The sequence below is a fragment of the Sapajus apella genome, unplaced genomic scaffold, assembly GCF_009761245.1.
Source record: "Sapajus apella isolate SASKATOON/1434 unplaced genomic scaffold, GSC_monkey_1.0 scaffold153, whole genome shotgun sequence".
NCBI classification, from domain to species: domain Eukaryota; kingdom Metazoa; phylum Chordata; class Mammalia; order Primates; family Cebidae; genus Sapajus; species Sapajus apella.
In genome coordinates this window covers 2,220,430-2,248,334 of record NW_022437093.1, presented here as the reverse complement: position 1 = coordinate 2,248,334, position 27,905 = coordinate 2,220,430, and the positions used below count along the sequence as shown (strand labels likewise).

General features: G+C 39.9%; 1 protein-coding gene across 8 annotated transcripts in view; it reads right to left on the bottom strand.

Annotated features, from left to right (window-relative positions):
* KANSL1 (KAT8 regulatory NSL complex subunit 1) overlaps positions 1-27,905 on the bottom strand; it is a 215,787-nt gene that overhangs the window by 43,588 nt on the left and 144,294 nt on the right. For all 8 annotated transcript variants that reach the window (XM_032265982.1, XM_032265977.1, XM_032265978.1 and 5 more), the window contains 3 exons: positions 19,639-19,740; positions 1,395-1,513; positions 399-594 (listed from right to left, as the gene is read on the bottom strand). In XM_032265982.1, coding sequence (XP_032121873.1) covers positions 399-594; positions 1,395-1,513; positions 19,639-19,740 — 417 coding nt within the window. The remainder of the gene's footprint in view (positions 1-398; positions 595-1,394; positions 1,514-19,638; positions 19,741-27,905) is intronic.

The following is a 27,905-nucleotide window of genomic DNA, read 5'->3' as shown; positions in this document are numbered from 1 at the left end:
CACTATTTGGGAGTCTGAGGCAGGAGAATCGCTTGAACATACGAGGCGGAGACTATAGTGAGCCAAGGTCGCGCCACTGCACTCCAGCCTGGCAAGAGAGAGAGACCCCATCTCAAAAAAAAAAAAAAAAAAAAAAAAGGCTCAAGCCAGTGGTTTTCAAAACTAGCTGTAGAGTCACCTAGCAGCTTTGTGTTTTCTGAAAACAGGATTCCAATGCCCAACTCCAGAGCAAATAGGGCCCAGGAACCTAGTATTTTATAAAGCCCCCCCCCCCCCCCGCCGCCAAGACCTTGGTAGTTAGCCAAGTTTAGAAAACACCAAAGTTGGCAAAAGACTAATCTCTCTATGTTAACATCTGGCTTACTGCTTGACAATGACCAGCTCTCATCGGTACCGACCTTCTTGGAAAGAGGAACGATGCTGTTGGGTCGAACAAGCCTCCGTTTCTTACAGCTCAGTACAGGACGTGTCCGGGCTGCCACACAGGTGCCATCAGATGATGAAGAGATTAGATTCAGTCGTTGCTTTTTATGTAATTGTTCCTCAGGATCAGAGCTGTCACCTGAAATGTGGTCTGCCAAGACAGGCTGAAGACTATACAAGGGGAAAGAAGAGTATTTTCAGAACACAGAGAGAAACAAAACAAACAACAACAAAAAGAAAACACAAAGAAACAAAGCCTCTTATACTGGTTCAACCTCCTCTATTTACTAATGTCCAGACACAAACAAGCATTCTAGAGCAGAAGCAGGTCTCCTTCTGATGTCTGCTAATCTACCTGTGTGTGCTTATGTATAAGGCTCTTTGTGCACATTAACTACATCATGTCTGAAAGGTATAAGAGTAAATAAACTCAAGTTCCAGTATTAGGTTCTCTACAACAAACACATGAGTAAATAAAGTCTTGAGAACTACAATTGGTTAGAAAATGATGAATTCTGCTAATGTTAATGGGCTTCCTTACAATCAGTTCTCCTACGAAACTTGGATTTTAGGGCTGTTGTACACATCGTTCACTTGTACAGGATCTCCTTTAAGCTTCATAAATACAGATTTACAAACATATCCTTTAGAGATCTAATCTGTCCTAGAACAGAGGAGGTTAATATAAACACTTCTGAGGAATTCCTGCAAGATTAAAACAATAATAATTCACAATAACTGTAGTGTCTTTTATTGTACTCCAGGCCCATTCCATTTTAGTAGGTAAAAAGAAAATACAAAATTAATTAAAATATACTTGCTTCACGACACAGTGAAGATTAAAAACATTACTAAGTGATAAGGCATCTGCTTCTTTAAACCAGGGTCAGTCCTGGCTAAAGAGAACTAAGAGCACCAAAACACCTTTACAAGTCTACTAAGCGTTAAGAAGTAGAAAAGTTGAAACTTACTTGTTAATAACTCCATTGACAGGTCTGAGAGCTCCACATGATTTGGTAGACAGTGACTCTGAAATATGACCAATAATAGGGGCACCAAGGTTTTCCAGTGGCTGAGAAACAGACTCAATCTGAGTAAGAGAAAGGAAAAAAAAAAAAAATTTAACATATACCAAACAGCACCAACAGCACCCATGCCTGAAGAGCAACACCACTTCATTTGTACAAAGCACCTAAAACTTCTGATGACCAATTTGAAAAACAAAACTTGAATGACTGAGGAAAAAGAAAATAAGAGAATCAGTAGCCAGGTATGGCAGCCTCCAACTATAACTGCAGCACTTTGGGAGGCTGAGACAGGAGAATCACTTGAGACCAGGAGTTTTGAGACCAGCCTGGGCAACACAGCAAGACCACAAGTCTAATTTTAAAAAAACAAAAAGAGGAGAGAGAGAGAGAGAGAGAGAGAGAGAGAGAGAGAGAGAGACACAGACAGACAGACAGACATTGACAGAGAGAAGGAGAATATGAATTAGCTTTTGCTTTGGGGAAAAGAGGAATGAGGAATCCAAATAATTTTCAGACTAAAAATAAGTACCTATCGACAGGAAAATTACCTCAACAATTCTATGAAAAAGAAGCTCAGCAAAACAATTACATAGTAACATAAGCCATCCATTAATGATCAAGAAGGATATATTAACATCAGTATCAAGGTGACTAAGAGGAAATTTAAATGTAGTTAATATCTGCTTAAGTCTAACAGAGTATCCTGGGAGGCTATTTTCTAAAAATTATGCTTTGTTTAAACATATACAGACAGGCCAGGGATGGTGGCTCATGACTGTGAGGCCGAGGTGGGAGGATCTCTTGAGCCCACCAGGAGTTCAAGACCAGCCTGGGCAACACGGCAAAAACCCATCTCCACAAAAAAATGCAAAATTATCCGGTCATGGTGGTGCATGCCTTTAGTCCCAGCTATGGTGGTGCATGCCTTTAGTCCCAGCTACTCAAGAAGCTGAGATGGGAGGATCACCTAAGCCAGTATGCAGGGGCTACAGTGAGCCATGATCATGCCACTGCACTTCAACCTGGGGTGACAGAGTGAGACCCCATCTCAATGAATAAATAAATAAATATACACACACACATACTTTTGCCTGACAGAAAATAAAGTTAATAAAATCTCAATGAATCTAATTACCTGATGCTATCAGAGAGTAACTACTGTCTTTAGAGTATGCAAATCATATATATGTTCAGAATATAAAATAACAGATGAGAAAGAATATAAAAAGTATGATTTTCAGTATACAAATTATATTTACTAGGCTCAAAAGGGACAGAGTAGTTTGAATGCCAGTCATATAGCACCTCTGAGGTACAGGCAATAAAGCAACAGATTTAACTATCCCTCAGTTCTAGGAGTTGTTGAAATATCCCAGAAAGGCTGTGGGTCTTTGACTCCTTACACTTTTTTTTTTTTTTTTTTGAGACAAAGTCTTGCTCTCTTGCCTAGGCTGGAGCACAGTGGCATGATCTCAGTTTATGTAGCCTCCGTCTCCCAGGTTCAAGCAGCTCTACTGCTTTGGCCTCCTAACTGGTCTTGAACTTCTAACCTCGAATGATCCACCCTCCTAGGCCTCCCAAAGTGCTAGAATTACAGGCATGTGAGCCAACACACCTGTCTCCTTACACTTGAACTGACTCTGGACCTTCTAAAGTTCTCCTTCCTATAAATGCTACCAGTAAATTTCAAGGTAAATATTTTGAGGCTGAAATTCTTCTCAACATTGCTGATTTTTTTTGGTCTTTAAACCCCCTCGGCTCCCCCCAAGGAGCAAATACCAAAAGACTGAACCTGAAAGTAGCCCTAAACAAGCATCGAAAAAGAACAGATTGAAGCTGGGCACAGTAGCTCACGCCTGTAATCTCAGCATTTTCAGGTCCTGGAAGGAGGTGAATCACCTGAGGTCAGGAGTTTGAGACCAGCCTGGCCAACATGGTGAAATCACCGACTCTACTAAAAAAAATTAGCTGGGCATTGTGACACAGGTCTGTAATCCCAACTCTTTGGGAGGCTGAGGCACAAGAATCACTTGAACCCAGGAGGCGGAGGTTGCAGTGAGCCAAGATAGTGCCACTGCACTGCAGCCTGGGAGACAGAGAAAGACTGTCTCGAAAAAGCGGGAGGGAGCAGGGGAGGGGATGAGAAGAGGAGAGGAGACTGGGAGAATAATCTAAAAGTTTCAATACAACTTATCTTAAAATCCAGATCATACGATATACACAGACAAGTTATGTAAGTATGCTACAATGAGTGAACACTGAGAAAATGCTATCTTCTTTGTTGGATATCCTGTACATCTTCTAAGGTATCACAAATATCTTCAATAATTATTAGTTAATGCTGTCAAAAATTACAGTAAATTTGGCATAGACACATTGCTTAATTAAGCTCTATATAGATTTCCCTTGGAAAGCAACATGGTATTAAGCAGCAAGTATAAGAATATTCCTATCTTCTGACAAAATATTCTAACCAATTTTTAAGAATCTACCCTAAAGAAGTAATTCGACAAACATACCCCCAAAAATCTTATACACAAAAATGGTCACTGCAATGATATCAATAATCTAAATACATTCAATAGTTATAAGTATTATAACTATAGATACAAGTTGTGGTACACCAAATCAAAATATTAAAAAGAACCATAAAGGGTATTTCGTCTCTTATGCAAGAGATTTAGAGAGAAAAAATACAGTTTAATACAGTTGTAGTGACTAAAAATACACATACATAGATAATGACAAGACAAAGAGTGTTACAGTTGTAAAACAATTCTGAAATTTTCTTCACATTTTAGGTAATAGTTTTATGTTTTTAAAAACCCCACAAACCCTCAAAACCCCCCTTGAATGCTAGTAAGGATTTACTATACAGGGGAAACCTCAAAAAGGCTAAACAAATATGATTTGACAAAGAACCAGAAAAATAAAAAGATTCAGATTGGCATTAACTAACAGATGTGTAACGTCAGGCACGTTACAGGTTTTCTAGATTTCTGAAGTTCTCATATAGATGAAGAAGTTTCCTTTCAATAGAAAAATGCTGTTACTGTGAGTTTTTTGTTAAAATACCAACCTTAAGAACTTCTGTCAATTTTACATTCACTTAAAATATAGCTTTCAGCATTAAATTATGTCAGTGATCTGGTTTATGTATCTACATGTTTTAGAATGCATTATGTTTAAATAACGGGTTGACTCTCCATTTGATTAAGTTTTTCTGGTAAAGATTATGAGATTTAATTGCAAGGATACTTGTCAAGATAAAATGTTGCCATTCTCTAACAAAGTCTCTTTTTAAAACATTTATCTTTCTTATAGAAAATCTAAAGCAGAATATGATACTAGTCTAAAGGTGACCAGTACGTCACCATCCATAGCTAACTACTACTGCTATAACAAACTGTCTCGTTTCTCATGCCTGCAGGTGCATATAAATGCTATTCATCTTTAATATGAATGTTACTGATCTTTTTATAGAAATCTGAATTTTCCTGGAGTAATTCAGCCCCCAAATCAAAACTGAAGTCAACAGGCAACACATTATTAACCCAGAAATGTTGTCAAGCACAGAAGTATACAGAGATCCAGAGCATAAACATCAAAAAGGGATTGTGGCTAGACTGCATTCCCAGCCACACACAAGGAAGCACTGTATATTCAGGAAGAATCTGCTTAAGACCTTGGGATATTCTGTAATCAAGCTCATATCCAAAAGCAGGCATTTGGACACATCCAGCAACCCAGCATTAAGGCAAAGAGCCTAAAATATAAACCCCAATCATCGTGTTACATTTGGAAAAAGAAAAACCTAACACACAAACAGAGGTAATTTCACCTAGCTCCTTAAATGCATGCACTCTTCCTTGAGACAAAATGAACACTTCCTATCCTGCAGTCTAAAAGGCTGCAAACAAAGAGGGTAGAGAAACATTAACAAACACTTCAGAAAATATTAAATCTGCATACTAATTTCAGCTTATTACTACTGCAGTGGTTTACATCATTAGTGTTTTCAGAAAACTAAAGCATGACTCAGATATCTGTTATCCAACAGGCAACTGCAGAAAGGATGAAAGAACTTAAGAATCTCCTACCTAGAGAATAGGGATTATCACTGAAGCTTCCGTTTGAATTTTGTTTGACGTTCAGATGGACTCAGCGTTTACGCATCCCACAGCCAGAAAGAAAAGAGTAGAAAAGCTAAAGTGGTAGATACAGTGCCTCTGTAATCCCCTCCTCTCCAAAGCAGGGCCCTAGGGGATTATCTTTTGGAGCAATCTTAACAGGTAGCAAGGAGAGTTGCTGAATTGTTTTTTCCCCTAATTGAAAGGGCCAGGTGTACACCATAAAATTACTAGCACAGCAATGAGATTCGAATTTGTTATTCACATAAACCAGGCTTCTGATTCATTACTCCACTCTGTGAGCCAGACCAAGTAAGCATGGCAAAGAGGCCTTGAATAAAAAGCTAAGACTAAATAGTTTCCATGGGGGTGGTTTTTTCCACGGTCTAAGAACCAATGTCTACTAGATGTGTTTTACCAAAAAATAGAGAGGGTTAAAGGGTAAAAACAAAAAACCACACACTTAAAAGCACACAAAATTAAACTCTACCTGCAAATATGTATGTATTTTTACTTAAGTTATTCAATTAATGAATGCCATGTCACACCTGCTTGCAATATCATTTTTTAAATGTATCACATTTGTTTGGCTAGAAAAGTCAACAGTTCAGTTTTGGTTAGTTTTCCCTTTCTGACAAACATTAAAATGGAAAGAGAAGGCAAACTGAATGAGAGGAATTCAGCTTTTATTCCTGGCTTAAAATAGTTTTTGACTTTGTACGAATGATTTCAGGTCTCAAACCCAACCCTGCCCCCATTTCAATGATACTGAGCATAATTTCGCTTAAATTCACCAAAATAGTGCTGGCCTATAAATAGTATACCAGCCATTTCCATTAGCTAGCACCATGGCTATAAAATTGTACTAAACAAGGAGTGAAATGTTCTGAAAATTTCATTTTCACCAAGTTATTGCCTAGGTTTTAATTTCTACATATGTGGGACTACGTGCCTCACTTTCCTGTTTATGCAGGTTGAGGATAAAAGAAAATCTATATAATCACATGAGAACAATTTTGAATTCTTTCTTTTTTAAAGTTTTGATTAGCATAATGCTGTTATAAATCCAACGGTTCCTAAACCTAAGATTTGTTTACCGGCACTTGAAAATACCTATCTAAAACACAAGAAATACAGCAATTGCAAAAAAGCATTCTTTAAATTCTTATTATTTAACTTACTTATCCAAAGCCCAATTTATTCTAAAAGACCTAACCTGTCTGGCCAGGCATGGTGGCTCACACCTGTCATCCTAGCACTTTGGGAGCCCAAGGCGGGTGGATCACTTTAGGCCAGGATTTCGAAACCAGCCTGTCCAACATGGAGAAACCCGTCTCTACTTAAAACACAAAATTAGCCAGGCATGGTGGTACATGCCTGTAATCCCAGCTACTCGGGAGGCTGAGGCAGGAGAATCGCTTAAACCTGGGAGGCGGAGGTTGTAGTGAGCCAAGATCGTGCCCACTGCACTCCAGGCTGGGCAACAGAGCAAAACTCCATCCCAAAAAAAAAAAAAAAGAGATCTAATTTGTCAGTGTTTTCTAACACTGTAGGTCAAATATTTCTCAGCCAATAGTTATCCCTTTACTTTCTCTTTCTCAGGCCAATGAACCACTCACTGTCCCTAGTGACTGCAAACTTCAAGGAAGAGTATTCCTGCTTAAACCAATGGAATCAAGATGTATCTTGGACTATGTAAAAAGAAAAAGCAATAGCTTATATTTTTAGCATGCCTTTCTTCTGAGAGAGCATTAGCTCTTCATTTAATAGTTCACTTGTTTCTCTCATCACTTCTGTAAAGTAGAATGAGTAAGGAAGGGTAAAGGAGCAAGATCATTTTATAAAAAGAAACTAACACACAAATAATGTATTGGTTACTTGTTAATTGCCATAGCAGCAATGCTTTGCTAAACAAAACCCTCCTTAGCTTTAAATCTAGTATTTTAAAAAATATTTACCCAAGAGGGTTTAAAAATATATATACATGTCTGCTCATCGCTGCAAAAAAAAAATACAGGAAAGATAATCCAAAACGTATTGAAACTGCTAACCTACAGGAGGTTGAGTGAGAATACGATATAAAGAAGAGAGAATGTACAGCTTTCAGAACGACAGTAATGTTTCACATATAAAAACAAAACCAGCAATGGGGGCAACAAGGGACTACTGTAGTAACAAATGAACCTAACTGTATTACAAAATAACATAACCATACTGATAGATTTGGTGGAAGAAAATAACTAACTTATGCAACTTCAGAAAACTGTATTTTGACTGTATGACAATTAACATACTATACAAAAATACTGTACTCTAGTTAGTAAATGTATTTCTCATGGGTACTAGATAACAATTGTGAGACTATATAGGTATTAGGATTAAACAAACATCAATAAGGGGGAAGGCTGCTGTGTTGAACTGGTATGAACTTATGGTTTTTAACACACACACATGTAAGTAGATACAGAAATATAGGTGTGTATGCAAATGTGAGCACAGACACGTTTCCTTGCTTTGCCTTTTGCGACATCCTAGAAGCAGTGACCTGAAGTAACAATGAGCACAACTATTACTCATATTTCAGTTTCTAATAAAAGGAACCTGAGCTGGAATAGGCACAAGACGAACCTGGAACATCTGGTGGTAGAAAGTGAGTATTTCAAAATGTGAGCGACACATGCGAACAGGACACAGGAGCCAATCTGAAACAGCATCCAGTACCCAAAGTTGAGATAAATGGATCAACTGAGTAAAAGTTAATAGGTTATTATCCATTAAATAAAATTAACATCCATGAATGCATTCTGATATTAACAAGTGAGTCCATGAATGAATGAATGAATGAATGAGCGGAGAGGCACCTCTTCCTAACAGAATTCCATTTAATACAGGTAGAAAGTAGAACAGTTGCCAATATTCAAGTCCAGGAAATACAGAGAACACCACAAAGATATTCCTCAAGAAGAGCAACCCCAAGGCACAAAATCATCAGATTCACCAGGGTTGAAATGAAGGAGAAAATGCTAAGGGTAGCCAGAGAGAAAGGTCGGGTTACCCACAAAGGGAAGCACATCAGACTCACAGAAGATCTCTCAGCAGAAACCCTACAAGCCAGAAGAGAGTGGGGGCCAATATTCAACATCCTTAAAGAAAAGAACTTTCAACCCAGAATTTCATATCCAGCCAAACTAATCTTCATGAATGAAGGAAAAATAAAATCCTTTGCGAACAAGCAAATTCTCAGAGATTTCGTCACCACCAGCCCTGCTTTACAAGAGCTCCAGAAAGAGGCTCTACACATAGAAAGGAACAACCAGTAACCAGCCACTCCAAAAACATACCAAATGGTAGAGCATCAACACAATGAAGAATGTGAATCAACTAATGGGCAAAACAGCCAGCTAGCATCAAAATGGCAGTATCAAATTCACACATAACAATATTAACCCTAAATGTAAATGGACTAAATGTGCCAATCAAAGGACACGGATTGACAAATTGGATAAAAAGCCAAAACCCATCGATCGGTGTGCTGTATCCAGGAAACCCATCTCACATGCAAGGATACAAAATGGCTGAAAATAAAGGGATGGAGGAAGATTTACCAAGCAAATGGAGAGCAAAAAAAAGCAGGAGTTGCAATTCTCATCTCTGATAAAACAGACTTTAAAGCAACAAACATCAAAAGAGACAAAGAAGGACATTACATAATGGTAAAAGGATCAATGCAACAAGAACAGCTAACGATTCTAAATATATACGCACCCAATACAGGAGTACCCAGATACATAAGGCAAGTTCTTAATGACTTACAAAGAGACTTAGACTCCCACACAATAATAGTGGGAGGCTTTAACATCCCATTGTCAATATTAGACAGATCAACCAGACAGAAAATTAACAAGGATATCCAGGACTTGAACTCAGACCTGGACCAAGCAAACCTAATAGACATTTACAGAACTCTCCACCCCAAATCCACAGAATATACATTCTTCTCAGCACCACATCACACCTACTCTAAAATTGACCACATATTTGGAAGTAAATCACTCCTCAGCAAATGCAAAAGAATGGAAATCATAACAAACACTCTCTCAGACCACAGTGCAACCAAGTTAGAACTCAGAATTCAGAAACTAACTCAGAACTGCACAGCTTCATGGAAACTGAACAACTGTCTCTTGAATGTTGACTGGATAAACAATGAAATGAATGAAGGCAGAAATAAAGATGTTCTTCGAAACCAACGAGAACGAAGGCACAACATACCAGAATCTCTGGGACACATTTAAAGCAGTGTCTAGAGGAAAATATACAGCAATAAATGCCCACATGAGAAACAAGGAGAGATCTAAAATCGACACCCTATTGTCAAAATTGAATGAGCTATAGGAGCAAGATCAAAAAAAAACTCAAAACCTAGCAGAAGACAAGAAATAACTAAGATTAGAGCAGAACTGAAGGAGATAGAGACACAAAAAACACTTCAAAAAACCAATAAATCCAGGAGCTGGTTTTTCGAAAAGATCAATAAAATAGACAGACCACTAGCCAGATTAATAAAAAAGAAAAGAGAGAATAACCAAATTGATGCAATAAAAAACGATAAAGGGGATATCACCACAGATTCCACAAAAATTCAAACCATCATCTGAGATTATTACAAAGAACTCTATGCACATAAACTAGTAAACCTGGAAGAAATGGATAAATTCCTGGACACTTGTCTCCTCCCAAGCCTAAAACAGGAAGAAGTTGAAACCCTGAATAGACCGATAACAAGATCTGAAGCTGATGCAGCAATTAAGAGCTTACCACCCAAAAAAAGCCCAGGTCCAGACGGGTTCACAGCCGAATTCTACCAGACATACAAAGAGGAGCTGGTACCATTCCTTCTGAAACTATTCCAAATAATTCAAAAGGAGGGAATCCTTCCCAAATCATTTTATGAGACCAACATCATCCTGATACCAAAACCCGGCACAGAATAAGAGAAGAAAACTTCAGGCCACTATCCATGATGAACATAGATGCAAAAATCTTCAATAAAATACTGACAAGCCGATTGCAAACAGCACATCAAAAAGCTTATCCACCATGATCAAGTAGGCTTCATCCCGGGGATGCAAGGCTGGTTCAACATATGCAAGTCTATAAACGTAATTCACCACATAAACAGAACCAAAGACAAAAACCACATGATTATCTCAATTGATGCAGAGAAGGTCTTTGACAAAATTCAACAGCCCTTTATGCTAAAAACCCTCAATAAACTAGGTATTGACAGAACGTATCTCAAAATAATAAAAACTATTTACGACAAACCAACAGCCAATATCACACTGAATGGGCAAAAACTGGAAGCATTCCCTTTGAAGTCTGGCACTAAACAAGGACGCCCTCTCTCACCACTCCTACTCAATACAGTACTGCAAGTTCTAGCCAGAGCAATCAGGCAAGAAAAAGAAATAAAGGGCATTCAAATAGGAAAGGAGGAAGTCAAATTGTCTCTATTTGCAGATGACATGATTGTATATCTGGAATACCCCATCCTCTCAGCCCCAAATCTCCTGAAACTGGTAAGCAACTTCAGCAAAGTCTCAGGATACAAAATCAATGTGCAAAAATCACAAGCATTCCGATACACCAATAACAGACTTAAAGAGAGCCAAATCAGGAACGAACCGCCATTCACAATTGCTACAAAGAGAATAAAATACCTAGGAATACAACTAACAAGGAACGTAAAGGACCTCTTCAAGGAGAACTACAAGCCACTGCTCAACGAAATAAGAGAGGACACAAACAGACAGAGAAACATTCCATGTTCATGGTTAGGAAGAATCAATATCGTGAAAATGGCCATACTGCCCAAAGTAATTTACAGATTCAACGCTATCCCCATCAAGCGACCAATGACCTTCTTCCCAGAACTGGAAAAAAACACCTTAAACTTCATATGGAACCAAAGGAGAGCCCGCATAGCCAAGTCAATTCTAAGCAAAAAGAATAAAGCAGGAGGCATCACACTACCGGACTTCAAACTATACTACAAGGCTACAGTAATCAAAACAACAGCATGGTACTGGTACCAAAACAGAGATATAGACCAACGGAACAGAACAGAGGTCTCGGAGGCAACACAACATATCTACAACCATCTGATCTTTGACAAACCAGACAAAAACAAGCAATGGGGAAATGATTCCCTGTTTCATAAATGGTGTTGGGAAAACTGGCTAGCCATGTGCAGAAAGCAGAAACTGGACCCCTTCCTGACACCTTACACTAAAATAAACTCCAGGTGGATTAAAGACTTAGACATAAGACCTAATACTATAAAAACCCTAGAAGAAAATCTAGGCAAAACCATTCAGGACATAGGCGTAGGCAAGGATTTCATGACCAAAACACCAAAAGCATTGGCAACAAAAGCCGAAATAGACAAATGGGACCTAATCAAGCTCCACAGCTTCTGCACGGCAAAAGAAACAGTCATTAGAGTGAATCGGTAACCAACAGAATGGGGAAAAAATTTTGCAGTCTACTCATCTGACAAAGGGCTGATACCCAGAATTTACAAAGAACTAAAACAGATTTACAAGAAGAAAACAAGCCCATTCAAAAGTAGGTGGAGGACAGGAACAAACAGACACTTTACAAAAGAAGACATACATGAGGCCAACAAACATGAAAAAATGCTCATCATCACTGGTCGTTAGACAAATGCAAATCAAAACTACATTGAGATACCATCTCACGCCAGTCAGAATGGCAATCATTAAAAAATCTGGAGACAATAGATGCTGGAGAGGATGTGGAGAAATAGGAAGACTTTTACACTGTTGGTGGGAGTGTAAATTAGTTCAACCATTGTGGAAGACAGTGTGGCGATTCCTCAAGGACCTAGAAATAGAAATTCCATTTGACCCAGCAATCCCATTACTGGGTATATATCCAAAGGATTATAAATCGTTCTACTGTAAGGACACATGCACATGAATGTTCACTGCAGCACAGTTTACAATAGCAAAGACCTGGCACCAACCCAAATGCCCACTGATGATAGACCGGACAGGGAAAATGTGGCACATATATACACCGTGGAATATTAAGCAGCCATCAAAAACTATGAGTTTGTGTCCTTTGTAGGGACATGGATGAACCTGGAAACCATCATTCTCAGCAAACTGACACAAGAGCAGAAAATCAAACACCGCATGTTCTCACTCATAGGCGGGTGTTTAACCATGAGAACACATGGACACAGGGAGGGGAGCACTACACACTGGGGTCTGTTGAGGGGAAATAAGGGAGGGACAGCGGAGGGTGGGGAGTTGGGGAGAGAGGGCAGGGGGAAAAATGCCAGATACAGGTGAAGGGGAGGAAGGCAGCAAATCACACTACCACGTGTGTCCCTATGCAACAATCTTGCATGTTCTTCCCATGTACCCCAAAACCTAAAATGCAATTAAAAAATAAAAATAAATAAATAAAATGAATCCAGGAATATATTAAGAAATAAAAGAAAGAGGGAAGGAGGGAGGGAGGGAGGGAGGGAGGGAGGGAAGGAAGGAAGGAAGGAAGGAAGGAAGGAAGGAAGGAAGGAAGGAGAAAGAACGAACGATCACCCTTCAGCACACAGCAATAACTGCTGCAGGTAAAAATATAATTAGCAACAGAATAGTTTCATAGTGTCTCGCTATAAGACAGTCATTTATTCTAGCCTGAGCAAAATGGGAAAACCCTGTCACTACAAAAACAAAAAACAAAATTAGCCAGACGAGGTGGCACATGCCTGTGATTCCAGCTACCTGGGAGCTTGAGAGTGAGCTGAAGAGTGCAGTGAGTAAGTGAGTGTGCCATTGCACTCCAGCCTGGGTGACAGAGACCCTACCTCAAAATAAATAAATAAATCTGTCTCTTGTCGTTTATTACAAAGGGAAAATTACTAATTTTACAGAGAAGAAACCTGTCAGGGGCCACATCAACCAAGAAAACAAACCTATCATCACTATTAGGTGAGTTGAAGAGTGCAGTAAGTGACTGCACCACTGCAGTCCAGCCTGGGTGACACGGTGAAACCCTATCTCAAAATCAATAAACCTGTCTATTGTCATTTGCTACAAAGGGAAAATTGCTAATTTTACAGAGGAGAAACCTGTCAGGGACCACCTTAACCAAGGGAACAAACCTATCATCGCTATTACAAAGACGAGTCAACATCGTGAACCCCCAATGTGGTGTAGAGAAAGGTATGATATCTTCTGTGGCGTTCTGTAAAATAATCCGTAACTTCTAAGAAGGAGAAAACAACAATCTGTGGAACACTATACAAAATAACTGACCAGAAATTCTTGTATCCAAGTCACGAAAAGACAAAAACTGAGAACTCTCACATATTGAAGGACACTTAGACATGTGAAAAGTAAAAGCAATGACAGATTCTGGACAACAGAAAGAACGTTAATAAGAAAACAACACAAAAATTCAAATAAAGTATGTCTATTACTTTGTATTAGTTCAATGTTAATTACGATGTTAATCAATATTAATTTTATGGTTCTCACCATCATACAATGATTATTGTGGCAATATGTGTTACCATTAGGGGAAGCTGGGTGAAAATTATACGGAGACTCTGTGCACTACTATTTCAACCTTTTTGTGTCTAAAATTAATTAATTAATTTATGAATGACACAGTCTTGCTCGGTAGACCAGGCTGGAGTGCAGTGGTCCAGTCTTGGCTCAATGCAACCTCCTCCCAAGCAGCTGGGATTACAGGTGTGTGGTACCACACCTGGCTAATTTTTGTATTTTTAGTAGAGACGAGGTTTCACCATGTTAGCCAAGCTGGTCTTGAACTCCTGACCTCATGTGATCCAACTGCCTCAGCCTCCCAAAATGATGGGATTTTTAGGTCACCATGCCCAGCCTAAAATCATATGTTAAAAGAAGAAAAAAATGTATCTAGCATTAATAAAACAAACTTCATTCATGTGTAAATCTGTTTAGTCTACAGGTTCCTATCAGTTACAGGATAAAGTACTCACTTTTTAAAATAAATACAGAATCCATACTGAATTGGCTGAAACATCCAACACTCCATCAAAGTATTTGCAGTCCCCCGATAATGCCAGGCTCTTTCAAGCCTCTGCTGCATTACACATTACTCCCTGCTGGAACTCCCTACACCACCCTTCAGCAAGTCCATAAGACTCAGAACGAAGTACATCCTTCCCTAGGAAGCTACCTTGGCTGACTCACTCCAGTACTCCCATGATATGTTTGTTGGACAAATAAGCATTCAAGAAAAGACAGATACCTGGTTCTACTTACAGTGTTTTTCAGACACGAAGGACAGAGTCTGGAACAATAACAATGAGCTTTTACTAACTTTCATTATTCATCAAACATTGTTAAAAGCATATTATGCATCTTAAAGAAGCCTGGAAATCAGGTAGTGTGAGTAGAGCATGACTCTCCAATTTCGTTCTTGCTTTTAAAAATTGTTTTGGGCTGGGTGCAGTGGCTCATGCCTATAATCCCAGCACTCTGGGAGGCTGAGGCGGGTGGATCACCTCAGGTCGGGAGTTCAAGACCAGCCTGACCAACATGGAGAAACCTCTCTACTAAGAATACAAAATTAGCCAGGCGTGGTGGCACATGCCTGTAATTCCAGGTACTTGGGAGGCTAAGGCAGAAGAATCGTTTGAACCCGGGAGGCGGAGGCTGCGGTGAGTGGAGATCACGCCATTGCGCTCCAGCCTGGGAAACAAGAGCAAAACTTCATCTCAAGAAAAAAAGTTTTATCTATTGCCCAGGTGCGGTGGCTCACGCTTGTAATCCCAACACTTTGGGAGGTCGATGCAGGGCAGATCACTTGAAGTCATGAGTTTGAGACAGGCCTGGCCAACATGATGAAACCCCATCTCTACTAAAATTACAAAAACTACTGAGTGTGGTGGCACACGCCTGTAATCCCAGCTACTTGGGAAGCTGAGGAAGAAGAATCACTTGAGCCCAGGAGATGGAGGTTGCAGTGAGCCCAGATCGCCTGGGTGATAGGGCGAGACTTTGTCTCCCCGCCAACAAAAAAAAAAAAAAAAAAAAAGGCTACTGAAAGTACTTTATACTTCTATTTGAAAATCAATTTTCAATTGTTACTAAAAACAACACAAAATAAAACAAACCTTGCTGGGATTTTTTTCACTGGGTTTGCACTGAATCTATGTGTCTAACATTGACTCTTCTAACACACAAATATAGGATATGTCCCCATTCACTTACGTAATCTTCTTCATAAGTTTTATGGTTTCAGTAATAAAATCATTAATGTCTTTTGTTAGATTTATTCCTAAGTATTCTATGTTTCCTGATGCTACTGAAAATGGAACTGTTTCTCAGGGTCATTCTTCAATTGTTTGCTCTAATAAATAAAAAGAATTGATTTTTATATATTGACCCTGTATCTGGAGACCTTGGCTAAATTTATAATTCTCACAGGTTTGGGCAATTCCATGCGTTTTTCTATGTATCATATCTGCAAATACAGGCAGTTTTGCCCTGTCTTTTCCAATTTCCATGCCTTCCATTGCTCCTTTCTCACTATACTGCAGTAGCCAAGACAGAGTACAATGTTTTCGTTTGAGGAGGAAGGGTCTCATTCTATCGCCCAGGCTGGAGGGCAGTGGCGTGTTCTTAGCTCAGTGCAACCTCCACCACCTGAGTCAAGCAATTCTCTCACCTCAGCTTCCCAAGTAGTGGGGCCTACAGGCGCACACCCCTACATCATGCCCATTTTTGTATTTTTTTGTAGAGATGGGGTTTTTGCCACATTTCCCAAGCTGGTCTCTGAGGCTCAAGCGATCTGCCCACCTTGGCCTCCCAGAGTGCTGGGATTACAGGCATGAGCCACTGTGCCTAGCCTACAATGTTTTTAGAATATATATTGCTCCTAATTGTAGGCCAAAAAAAAGAAAAGCACTTTCACCAAATAGTGTGATGTTATTAGGCATTGGTTTTCTTTTTTTTTTCTCCTATTTTTTTAGACTGCATCACAGCTCAGGAATAAGGTTGTCTTCACCTTTGATGTTCATGACTTCGACTGAAATGTAGTTCTCATGGTTATTATTCTCAAAGTTTCATGATTTTTTATTTATTTATTTTTTGAGACGGAGTCTCACTCTGTTGCCCAGGCTGGAGTGCAGTGCCACGATGTTGGCTCACAACTTCTGCCTCTGGGTTCAAGCAATTCTCCTGCTTCAGCCTACTGAGTAGCTGGGATTACAGGCGCCCGCCACCATGCCCAGCTAATTTTTGTATTTTTAGTAGAGACAGGGTTTCACCACGTTGGCCAGACTGGTCTTGAACTCCTGACCTCCGGTGATCCACCTGCCTTGGCTTCCCAAAGTTTTCATCTCATTTTTTTCTCTTTTCCCTCATGACTAAGAATCATATTCTTCTGTTTATTCATATATATAATAATGTTCTATTGTACAGAGACAATATTGTGGAGACTCTGGATTTAGTTAGCTTTTCCTAAAGAGTGTTGATTTTTGTTCTAACAGGCATCCTACTACTAATTGGTTACCTTGATTTTGTGGAGTTAGTTTTATGTTTTCATAATGTATAATGGGGTCTATTTTGGTTCCCTCCTTAATCCTATGTTGAATGCCTTAGTCCTGGGAAACATTCTTTAACCCTTTAAGCATTAGCCTTTATTGTTTTCGATGAAAAGCCTTAAGTCTAGTTAGAATTCAGACTCCAAATTCTGTCTTTCCTGCATCAGGCAATGACTATCTTTGCTGCTAAGCTCCTTCAGCATTCCAATTGTTGCTTTCCACTAGGCCCTACAAAATCTTCCCTAAACGCGCAGTTCTGGGGTGAGCACAAAGATCCCAACGGGGTCCAAACAGACTGTGGCCCTATGCCCTACCCATCTCCCATAACTTCCTCTTTGCCACTATTCCCTCCTTCAACTTCTACCTACTTGGCAGTCCAGAACTCCATCCTCTGATAACATACAAGCCCATGAAGCTGTGACTATTGAATTCTAGAAGCCCTGGGGCACACGGACTCAGAATGCTCTTATCTCCTCCTGGGAATACTTTTTGTCTGAAATTTTGTTGACATTCTTGAGTAATTTACCTAGTAATATGCACAGATTCCAAGTTTGTCCTTCTTGGCCCATTAATTTTTCTTAAGCAGGGAAAAGCAAACTGCTATTTGCTAAAGAAAGAGAATAAGAAAGTGGGGAAGATAAATGGCATGTTTCAGAACTCTAGAGAATAACTCTCAACTGCTTTTTACATTCTCTATTTCCAAGGGTACATCCTCTTTGTTCGAAAGGAGTCTTATTTCATAGAAGCATTTATCTGTACACACATGACTTATGGACAGCTTGTGGATTTTTTTAAGACAATGAAAATCAGTAACACAAGGAGGGACCGTTATGCCCCATCCTTCAGAAGTGCTGAGGTGAGAGAAAACATGACTATAGGGCGGTCACTCAAAAAAGTTTGGAATCCCTAAATTCTATATACAAATATATCAATATCTATATAGAACTTACTCCCTAACACGTATGCCTCATGTGTCATGTTTCCTGTACCCATACCACCAATTTATCTGTTTTCTTTCCCACTTAATAATTTTCACCCTGGTTAGGTCATTCACTAAAAGTTTCATTAATAACTTTTCTTAAAATTCTATAAATAGCATACAATAAACTTACATTATAGACTGGAATAGTAGCAAAATTTGGCATTCTACTCTTTTTTTTTTTGGGACAGAGTTTCGCTTTTGTTACCCAGGCTGGAGTGCAATGGCGCGATCTCGGTTCACCGCAACCTCCGCCTCCTGGGTTCAGGCAATTCTCCTGCCTCAGCCTCCTGAGTAGCTGGGATTACAGGCACGCACCACCACGCCCAGCTAATTTTTTGTATTTTTAGTAGAGACAGGGTTTCACCATGTTGACCAGGATGGTCTCGATCTCTTGACCTCGTGATCCACCCGCCTCAGCCTCCCAAAGTGCTGGGATTACAGGCGTGAGCCACCGCGCCCGGCCTGGCATTCTACTCTTTAACTTATTCAAAACTACTTTCCAGTTAAGAACTATCAATCTTCTCATGCCTTCGCATTTATCTCTAGCAACAGTGGCTGGCTTTCAAAAACTAGGTGAGAGATCTTTCTAAGATCTAAACATCTCAAATGTCTGCCTTAGAGAAAAGTTATTTTCCACCACATCATGAGTGCCTGCTAACAATGATAAAAATAAATAAGAGACAACTATAAAGTTAGTTTATTTGCAGATAAAAGAACAGCTTCCTTAACTCGCCATTTAAGAAGCCAGCACTTCGTACTAGCCTTATTATTTGAAGCATAATCAAAATAATAAACTATCGTTGTGGGACTTTGGAATTTCAAATTAAGTTATGGAGACTTAGGAAATATGAATATCCATAAAACCCAGTAACCTTTTGGGCGAAGTAAAAAAGTGAAAGAAATAAACAAGTGCTCTAAAATTAACTACAGTATTGAGAGAAACTAGGAAAGAGAAGGAATCACGGTAAAGCTAAGATACAGAAGGAAACAGAAAATGACAGTATAATACTCATTACAGAAGAAAAGTCAATCACCCATAGGGATCATTTCCAGTGTTCTTGTGAGTTTAACCTCTGGTCAAACCTTTTAATGAAAAGGCTCTGTATATGAGAGTGGCCCAGAAAGGTTATCTTAAGTCTCAAAGGTGTCAGAGCCAAACCCAGGTTTCCTGATTCCCAATGCTACTCCATAATGCCTTACTTGCTCTGGCTGTAGTGTCTTGAGAGTTGGAGCTACTTTTAATCCTATGGTCAGCTACACAGCTACAGAAGGGGCCCTAGGTTGCCTATTCAGGAATTCAGATCTTAAAATGCCAGAAGTAATAAAATTAGATAGGGTTCCCCTCCTTCTGCCAATGCAAGGATCCTAGTTACACAGAATAAACGGTGTGCTAAGGCAACACACTGAATTCTCATGCATTTCACTCTTTCTATCATTTATACTTACCAATTTATCAGTCCCATGATCTGTCTTCACCTCAGAACTAAGTGGAAGAAATAAGTCTGTTGCATGCTCTGGGGGAGGTGCCTCTCCAAGAACTATCAACCCCTGCAGGACAGAGAGGAGAAAAACAGCATAAATGAGCAGTACTAATTTCAAATATAATTTAGGAATTAGTCTCAAAAGGACTGGTGGGGTATACTAGAGGTCCTCTCTTCCTTATCCTATGGTTCGGAAACAGACTACACCAGCAGCAGCTTTGTTTTCCCAAAGAGTAATTTCAAGGAGACAGACCCAAGTTCCCCTCTCTTGCACCTGACTGCTCTGACCACATGGCTCATCAGCCATTTAGCATCTTTATTCACATCTTTCAGATCTGAAATCATCACCAGATTATGGCACTTTATACCATATTGCTAGACTCTACGAGATTAACAGCAGCAATGCAGTTTTTCTAGTCAACAAATGTGGTTTACGAATTACTAAGCTGAAAATGCTACTATTCTTAATCATGTGCTCCACTAACAATACCTGAACAAAATTGAGTGAAACAAAGGTGGAACACTCCCTACAATTTATCAGAAACCAAGAGCTTCTTAAAAACTGGCCCAAAGGCACCTGTTTTTCATAAGCATAAATATTACTTCAGATTAAGTTCCTGCTTGACAATTTTAAATTCAGACCTTTCGAAATTCATTCCAGAAAACAATTAAAAACATAAAAAGAAATAAGAAAATGAACCCACAAGTCCTCCCCATAGTAGGTATAATGAGCCAGGCTTGATAAAGGCAGAAGTTATTTTATGAAAACAACAAAATACTACACACACCATATATACAAGAAGAGATGACGAAAATAAGGCTATGACACTACATAACTGAAAGACTAGGATGCAAGTGATCAGGTTTCCCAGTCTCTTTCTCTGGTCTAGAAAATAGATATCTAACTAGATTAAGAAGCTCTTAATGGAAGTGTTGTATCAGAATCACCTGGGGGACCTTATCAAACCATAATGGCTTAGGTCCAACATCTACTCAGTACGTCTGGGGGAGGGGCCAGGCAGTCTACCCTTTTACCACGGAAGGAAGTGGGAGGGGGGCAGGGCATGGTGGGTACATGGAGGTGGGTCTCGGTCGGTCTCTCTCTCTCTCTCTCTCTCTCTCTCTCTCTCTCTCTCTCTCTCTCTCTCTCTCCCCCCCCCCCAGCTATTACCCGGGCTGATCTCAAAGTAGTGGGCTCGATCAATCCTCCCACAGCCTCTGGAGTAGCTGGGATGACAGGTGCCTACCACCATGCCCAGAGCTGAATATTCTACTATTCTTCAAAAGCTCCCCTAGTAGGCCCTAAACTCTTAAGTTGAAAAATACTAGACTTGATTAGTTTGGGCTCTCCATCACAATCCTTCAAAGAACATCCTAAGGATAGATTTTGGGGCCTAGAGATTGTGACTGTATTAGTCTGAGCTTTCTAGGCCATACAACAGACTCTTAGGAGCCATTAAACCAGATGATCCATCCCTGGGGTCCTTCTAACTAAAAAACAAACATGAAATACGGGATGCAGAAAAAAGGGTAAAACATTAAGAAAAATGAAATTTTATTTGTTTTTTAAAAGAAATATGTACCTATTTTTCTCCTGAAAGCAAAAGCAGCACTGCCTACCTATTCTGGAATAAGACTACACTTAGCCTATATCAAAAATGAACTGGAGAGGCCGGTATGGTGGCTCACACCTGTAATCTCAGCACTTTGGGAGGCTGAGGTAGGTGGATCACCTGAGGTCAAGAGTTCGAGACCTGGCCAACATGGTAAAACCCTGTATCTACCAAAAACACAAAAATTAGCCAGCATCGTTGCACATGCCTATAGTCTCAGTTACTCAGGAGCCTGACACAGGAGAATCAGTTGAACTCAGAAGGCAGAGGATGTAGTGAGCCAAGACTGCACCACTGCACTCTAGCCTGGGCAACAAGAGTGAAACTCCATCTAAAAATTTTTTTTTTTTAAATGAACTGGAATTCCTCAGAAAAGAGAGAAAGGCCATTAACCAGTAAGCAAGAAACATTTGCTCTGGTTATTAAGAACTTGTGCTTCAAAATATTTTCTTCCCTAAATCAAAAGCATAAAATATACCTTACAAACTTTAGCACGTTGAAGTAAAAACTATTTGCAAAAGACAGCTATCTTGTACACTACTGCCTTCTCAAAACGTTGTATTCAACAGCTATTCCCTGCTTAAGTGCCCAAACTGCCTTTCTGGTTCCTAAATAAAGCAAGCCAAAACTCATCTTGGTATTCAAATTTTCTCATAATCCATTCCTAACTTTTTTAAAAACTGATTTCCAACTACTTTCCCTAAATACTTCTCTTTCTTTTGAGATGGAGTCTCACTCTATCACGCAGGCTAGAGTATGGTGGCACGATCTTGGCTCACTGCAACCTCTGCCTCCTGGGTTCAACTGATTCTCCTGCCTCAGCCACCCAAGTAGATGGGACTACAGGCCCCTGCCACCACAGTTGGCTAATTTTTGTATTTTTAGTAGAGATGGAGTTTCTCCATATTGGCCAGGCTGGTCATGAACTCCTGACCTCATGATCCGCCCGCCTCAGCCTCCCAAAGTGCTAGGATTACAGGCGTGAGCCACCACGCCCGGCCTCCCCAAATATTTGTTAGTGTTACACCAATCTCATCATCTCCTAGACAAATGTTTCAATGTATGTGAAGCTGTTGTTGCTGCTGGAGGTAGGGGTTAAGAGTAGAAGGTTAAAACATGAGCTGATTCTTTATTCATACTGATTTTTATATTTTATCAGTCCAAATTGCATTTATCCTTCCAAAGAGATTTTTTTTTTTTTTTTAAATAATAGAGACAGGGTTTCACCCTGTTGGCCAGGCTGGTCTCAAACTCCTGATCTCCGATGATCTGCCTGCCTGGCCCTCCCAAAGGGCTGGGATTACAGGCATGAGCCACTGCGCCCGGCCCCAAAGAGATTTTCAACAAGTTCCATCTCCTTCCAAGAAAATGTCCCTGGTTAATGAGTTCCTACTGGCTTTATCCACACTGGCAGACTTCCTAAAGCATGATGATTTTATCTTACATTCTGCGTATTTAAATCTCATTTCCAGAGCAGACTCTTAAGCCACATTATTTATTTCACTTATTATTGCCTCAGTTTGTTTGTTGAGATAGGGTCAAGCTCTGTCACCCAGGCTGGAGGGCAATGGCGTGGTCATGAATCACTGCAACCTGCCCCTCCCAGGCTCAAGTGATCCTCCCACCTCAACCCCATAAATAGCTGGGATAACAAGTGCATGCCACCACACCAGTTAATTTTAGGGTTTTTTTGGGAAGAGGGTAGAGATGGGGTTTCACCAAGTTGCTCAGGCTGGTCTCAAACTCTTGGACTCATACAATCCACTTGCCTCGACTTCCCAAAGTGCTAGGATTACAGGTTCAAGCCACCACACTCAACTTTTTCTAATTTTTGGTAGCGGCAGAATTTCACCATGTTGCCCAGGATCGTCTCAAACTCCTGGACTCAAGCAATCAGCCTGCTTTGGCCTCTCAAAGTGCTGGGATTACATGTGTGAGCCACCGTGCCCAGCCTTTAATTGTTAACTAATGTTAGCTCCTTGAAGATGTGGACAAAATACAAACATATTTAAATTCCCATGTCCCCTAGCAGAGTCATGCACTAAGAAAATAAATGCATAGCAAATTATTTGTTGAGTTGTACAAATTTTTTCCTAACCGGAAAATATTAAATTTATAATAATTATAGCCAGAAGATAAATAAATTCAACAATTAGATATAAAATTACTCCTTCAATTTTTCTTTTTCAGTTATATGAAATTCAGGACACAGTTAATATTTTCCAAAGAGAATAATTTTTTCTTAAACTACAGAATAATTTCTAAATGCAACCCTCAGAAAGACTACGAAGACACCTTCTCTTAAAAGAGCATAACAAAACTTGGTAAAGACCATTCTATTCAACACCATCATTTTATAGACCCACAGAGAATGTAGGTCAAAGCTTATGTCTCTACAGGCCAATACACGGCAGAACTGAGGCAAAAGGCTGTGTCTAACTACTATTTCATTTTTCTTTTGTTCACTTAAATCAATCATTTATCCACTCATCAACATTTGTTAGGTGCTAAGGATACAAGAAAGAATGGGAGACCTATCCCTTTCCCCCAACCCATATCCTTCAGAGTGCTTACTACATTCTAATACTGGGGCAAAGAAAAACAATATAAATAGGTAAATGTTATGTACTACATTAGAAGGTATTATATGCTAAAGAGAACAAAATATGGAATAGTGAGGGGATTAAGAAGTGGAAATGGTTGGCTGGTCATGACGGCTCATGCCTGTAATTCCAGCACTTTGGGAGGCTAACACAGAAAGGATCATTTGAGGCCAACAGTTCAGGACCAGCCTGGGCAACATGGTAAAGCCCTATCTCCACAAAATAATAAGCCAGGTATAAGGAGGATCACTTAAGCCCAGGAGAAAGAGATACAAGTGAGAGGGGTATTACAAGCATACACCATCATGCCTGGCTATTTTTTTGTATTTTTAGTAGAGAAGAAGTTTTACCACGTTGCCCAGGATGGTTGCAAACTCTTGGGGTCAAGCGATCTACCCGACCTGGCCTCCCAAAGTGCTGGGATGCAGGCATGAGCCACTGTGCCCTCTCTGGATGTCTATTTGAAGACAGAATTAACGAGCTAAGTAAATGTCCTTATAGGATAGGAGGGAAAAGAATCAGAGACACTGCCAAGGTTTCTAGCTTCCACAACCAGAAGAATGGAACTCTTAATTTGTTCAGAGGGCATGTGAATATACGTTAATTTTAATTAAACCTATCTGAAAATATGTGCTCAAGTGTTACACTGATGCAACCAACAGTCATCCATACATTGTCCATTGCCCCCAAGATATGTAAGTTCACTACAGCATTCAAAACTAAACACTGGATCCTCTAATTTAATATTGTACCTCATACCAAAAAGGATGAAAACAGCTAAAAAGAGGCTAAGCAAATAAAAAGTATCCAAGTAGGTAAGAGTCATTCATGCAGGTAGCATCTATTGAGTGGCTACCGTGTGCAGGATAGTGTGAAAACACAGTAATAAAATAAAGAGAACAGATTCTACCATAAGGAGCTTCTGTTTAGCTAGCTTGGACGAGCAAAGTATTATGACAGTACTATAACAGAAGTTGAGAGAAGGTGATGTCAGAGCAGAAAAAAGCCTACCTGAAGAGACTGATATCTCCCAAATATATTTTGAGCTATAATTATTCATTAATTATACACTTAATGATTTTGCCCTTTTCTGTATACAAGGTTTTATATACCACAATAACATTTATTTGGGATAAAATTTATTCATGTTTAATAGCCATGAAAAGAAAAGTTAGCATTAGCTAAGAAAACTTCATAAAGTTCTACTCCACACCTGTCATGGCTACCCCAACATGGGCTTCCTTAACATTCCAGGTTTAAACTGGGTCAATGTTGAATAGCTGTCACATTAGCCTTGGGGCAATAAACACAGGGCTGCTGTACTATGAAAACAGCAACCTGTAGAAGAAAACGGTCAAGAATCTCCTTTTCCTTCATCCTGTCCCAAGTCAGAACTAGAATCATGCTTGGGCTGCACAGGCCTAGAAAACTCCAAGGGAGAAGCAAGCTTCTGCTTTACACAAGGACCAAAGGAATTGAAATGGGTCATAGTTATATGCAGTCTTACTTAATACCTCCTAAATGATTCCTCTGTGGATGTACCCTCTCTTAACTGTATTTGCAATACAGCTAAGGGGCAATTTCATACACTCACTTCCTTGTATCGCTCTATCAGGTGAACCTTCCCTATGCATCTCAAGATAAACCAGTGACCCCACTGCAAATCAGTTCCACAAGAATTACTCTGGGCTACCTGGACAAGACGGCTGTCTACAATGCTTTTAAATCCCTATAATAGATGAAAACCTTGACAGCTTTACAAAAATTTTGGAGAGAAAGGTGTTCTAAGCTTCTGCGGTTCCCATTCAGCTCCTTCTCTATTCAAGTTTCAATGCTCTTCCACCCACCATCCTCACATTTCCATCCTCAGCTATAGCTGTGTCATCTCAAAGAATAGTCAGAAGAAGAGATTTTTAAAAACAACTAAGGGTTAAGCCAGTGCTTCTGGGAAGCCAAGGCAAGGAGAATCACTTGAGGCCAACAGTTTTGAGACCAGCCTGGGCAACATAGTGAGACACCATCTTTACAAAAAAACTTTTAAAAATCAGCCAGGCATGGTGGCCCTTGCCTGTGTTCCCAGCGACTCATACTTGCAAGGGTAAGGTGGGAGGATAGATTGAGCCCAGGAGTTTCAGGTTACAGTGAACTACCATCTGGCCACTGCACCTCTGCCTGGGCAACAGGGCAAGACCCTGTCTCTTAAAACATGTTTAGTTCCTATGCTTTCCCTTATTCAACAGGTGTGAAATTTCAATAAATATGTTCCACTGAAATGATGAGAAGGGCACAACGGTAGAGTTATGTTAGGGAAAAAATGCTTTGGAATCAGATAAAAAGTCCTGAGTTTAAATTTAGCTCTTTTTACAAGCCTCTAAAGATTGAACATTAAACAAATATACATGAGTAAACCTTTAATTAGCATATATTCAAGGTACATACATTGTTTTATTTTTTCCTTCTAAGGCTTGGAAGAGTCTCTTTAAAAAACAAGCTGACAAAATATGAAAATTAAGAGAACACAACAGTAGGCAGAAGTAGTACAGAGGAGTTCCCATAAATTGTATTTTTTCCCCAGAGAGCAACAAGAATCATTACTCCCAAAAGGGACTCTACTCACTTCATAGCTTTGAAGGTAATACCTACCTTCTGACAAAACAGAAATTGGTGTCTGGATCCTAGAATCACCTAGCAGAAGTTTCAAATATGTTTTTTTGTTTTTTTGTTTTTTTTTTTGCAGGAGGAGGGAGAATATATCACTTAAAGAAAACTGATATTAACATGCAACAATCTAAATCCTTAAAAAAGAAAAAGCAAAGGCTGGCACACCTATAATCCCAGCACTTTCTAAGGTCAAGGCAGGCAGATCACCTGAGGTCAGGAGTTTGAGACCAGCCTGGCCAACATGGGAAAACCCTGTCTCTACTAAAAATACAAAAAATTAGCCAGGTGTGGTGGTGGGCGCCTGTAATCCTGGCTACTCAGGAGGCTGAGGCAGGAGAATCACTTGAACCTGGGAGGCATAGGTTGCAGTGAGCCATGGTTGCACCACTGCACTCCAGCCTGGGCAACAAGAGTGAAACTCCGTGTCCAAAAAAAAAAAAAAAGGGGGCCGGGCATGGTGGTTCACGCCTATAATCCCAGCACTTTGGGAGGCCGACACAGGCAGATGATGAGATCGAGACCATCCTGGCCAGCACAGTGAAATTTCCTCTCTACTAAAATACAAAAATTAGCTGGGCATGGTGGCACGTGCCTATAGTCCCAGTTACTCGTGAGGCTGAGGCAGAATTGCTTGAAGTCGGGAGGCAGAGGTTGCAGTGAGCCCAGATCGTGTCACTCACTCCAGCCTGGTGCCTGGGGAAAGAGGGAGACTCTGTCTCAAAAAAAAAAATTTAAAAAAAAGAGGGAGGGAGGAGGGAAAAGGAAAAGACCCACCATCCCTCCATTCTCCCACCCAAAGACAAATTATAACTCAACAGCATTATCACCAAGATTCAGCCTCTCACCTAGATTCATCTCCAAAAAAGGCCTGTACAACCCAGGCAAACTGGCAAATCTTGGTGCAGCACTGAAAACGTGAACACCAACCCACTTAACCAAAACACAGAAAAAATTTTCTTCCATTTCAATAACTTTAAAAAAAGGCACTTAAAGTAATTACTAACTTGAGCCACAGCTCTGCAACCTGCTACTCAAATCTTAGCTCTGCACTCACTTGGATATATAATATAACCATGAACATACAACTTGACTGCACTGACCTTCCATTGTTTATCTCGAAAATTGTGGATGAGAGTAAAATGCTTAGCACAGTGCCTGGCGTATCACAAGTGCTAAAAAACTTCTATTATAGTGTTACATAATGACTAAATGCATTTCCTTCTAACATGGAAATCTGGACACAGATACAAAGACAAAGATGGTCAATGTGAAGACGGAGGTAGCAATTGTAGTGATGCAGCTATAGGCCAAGGAACACCAAGGACTAGCAAAAGGCCAGACGCTAGAAAAAGACA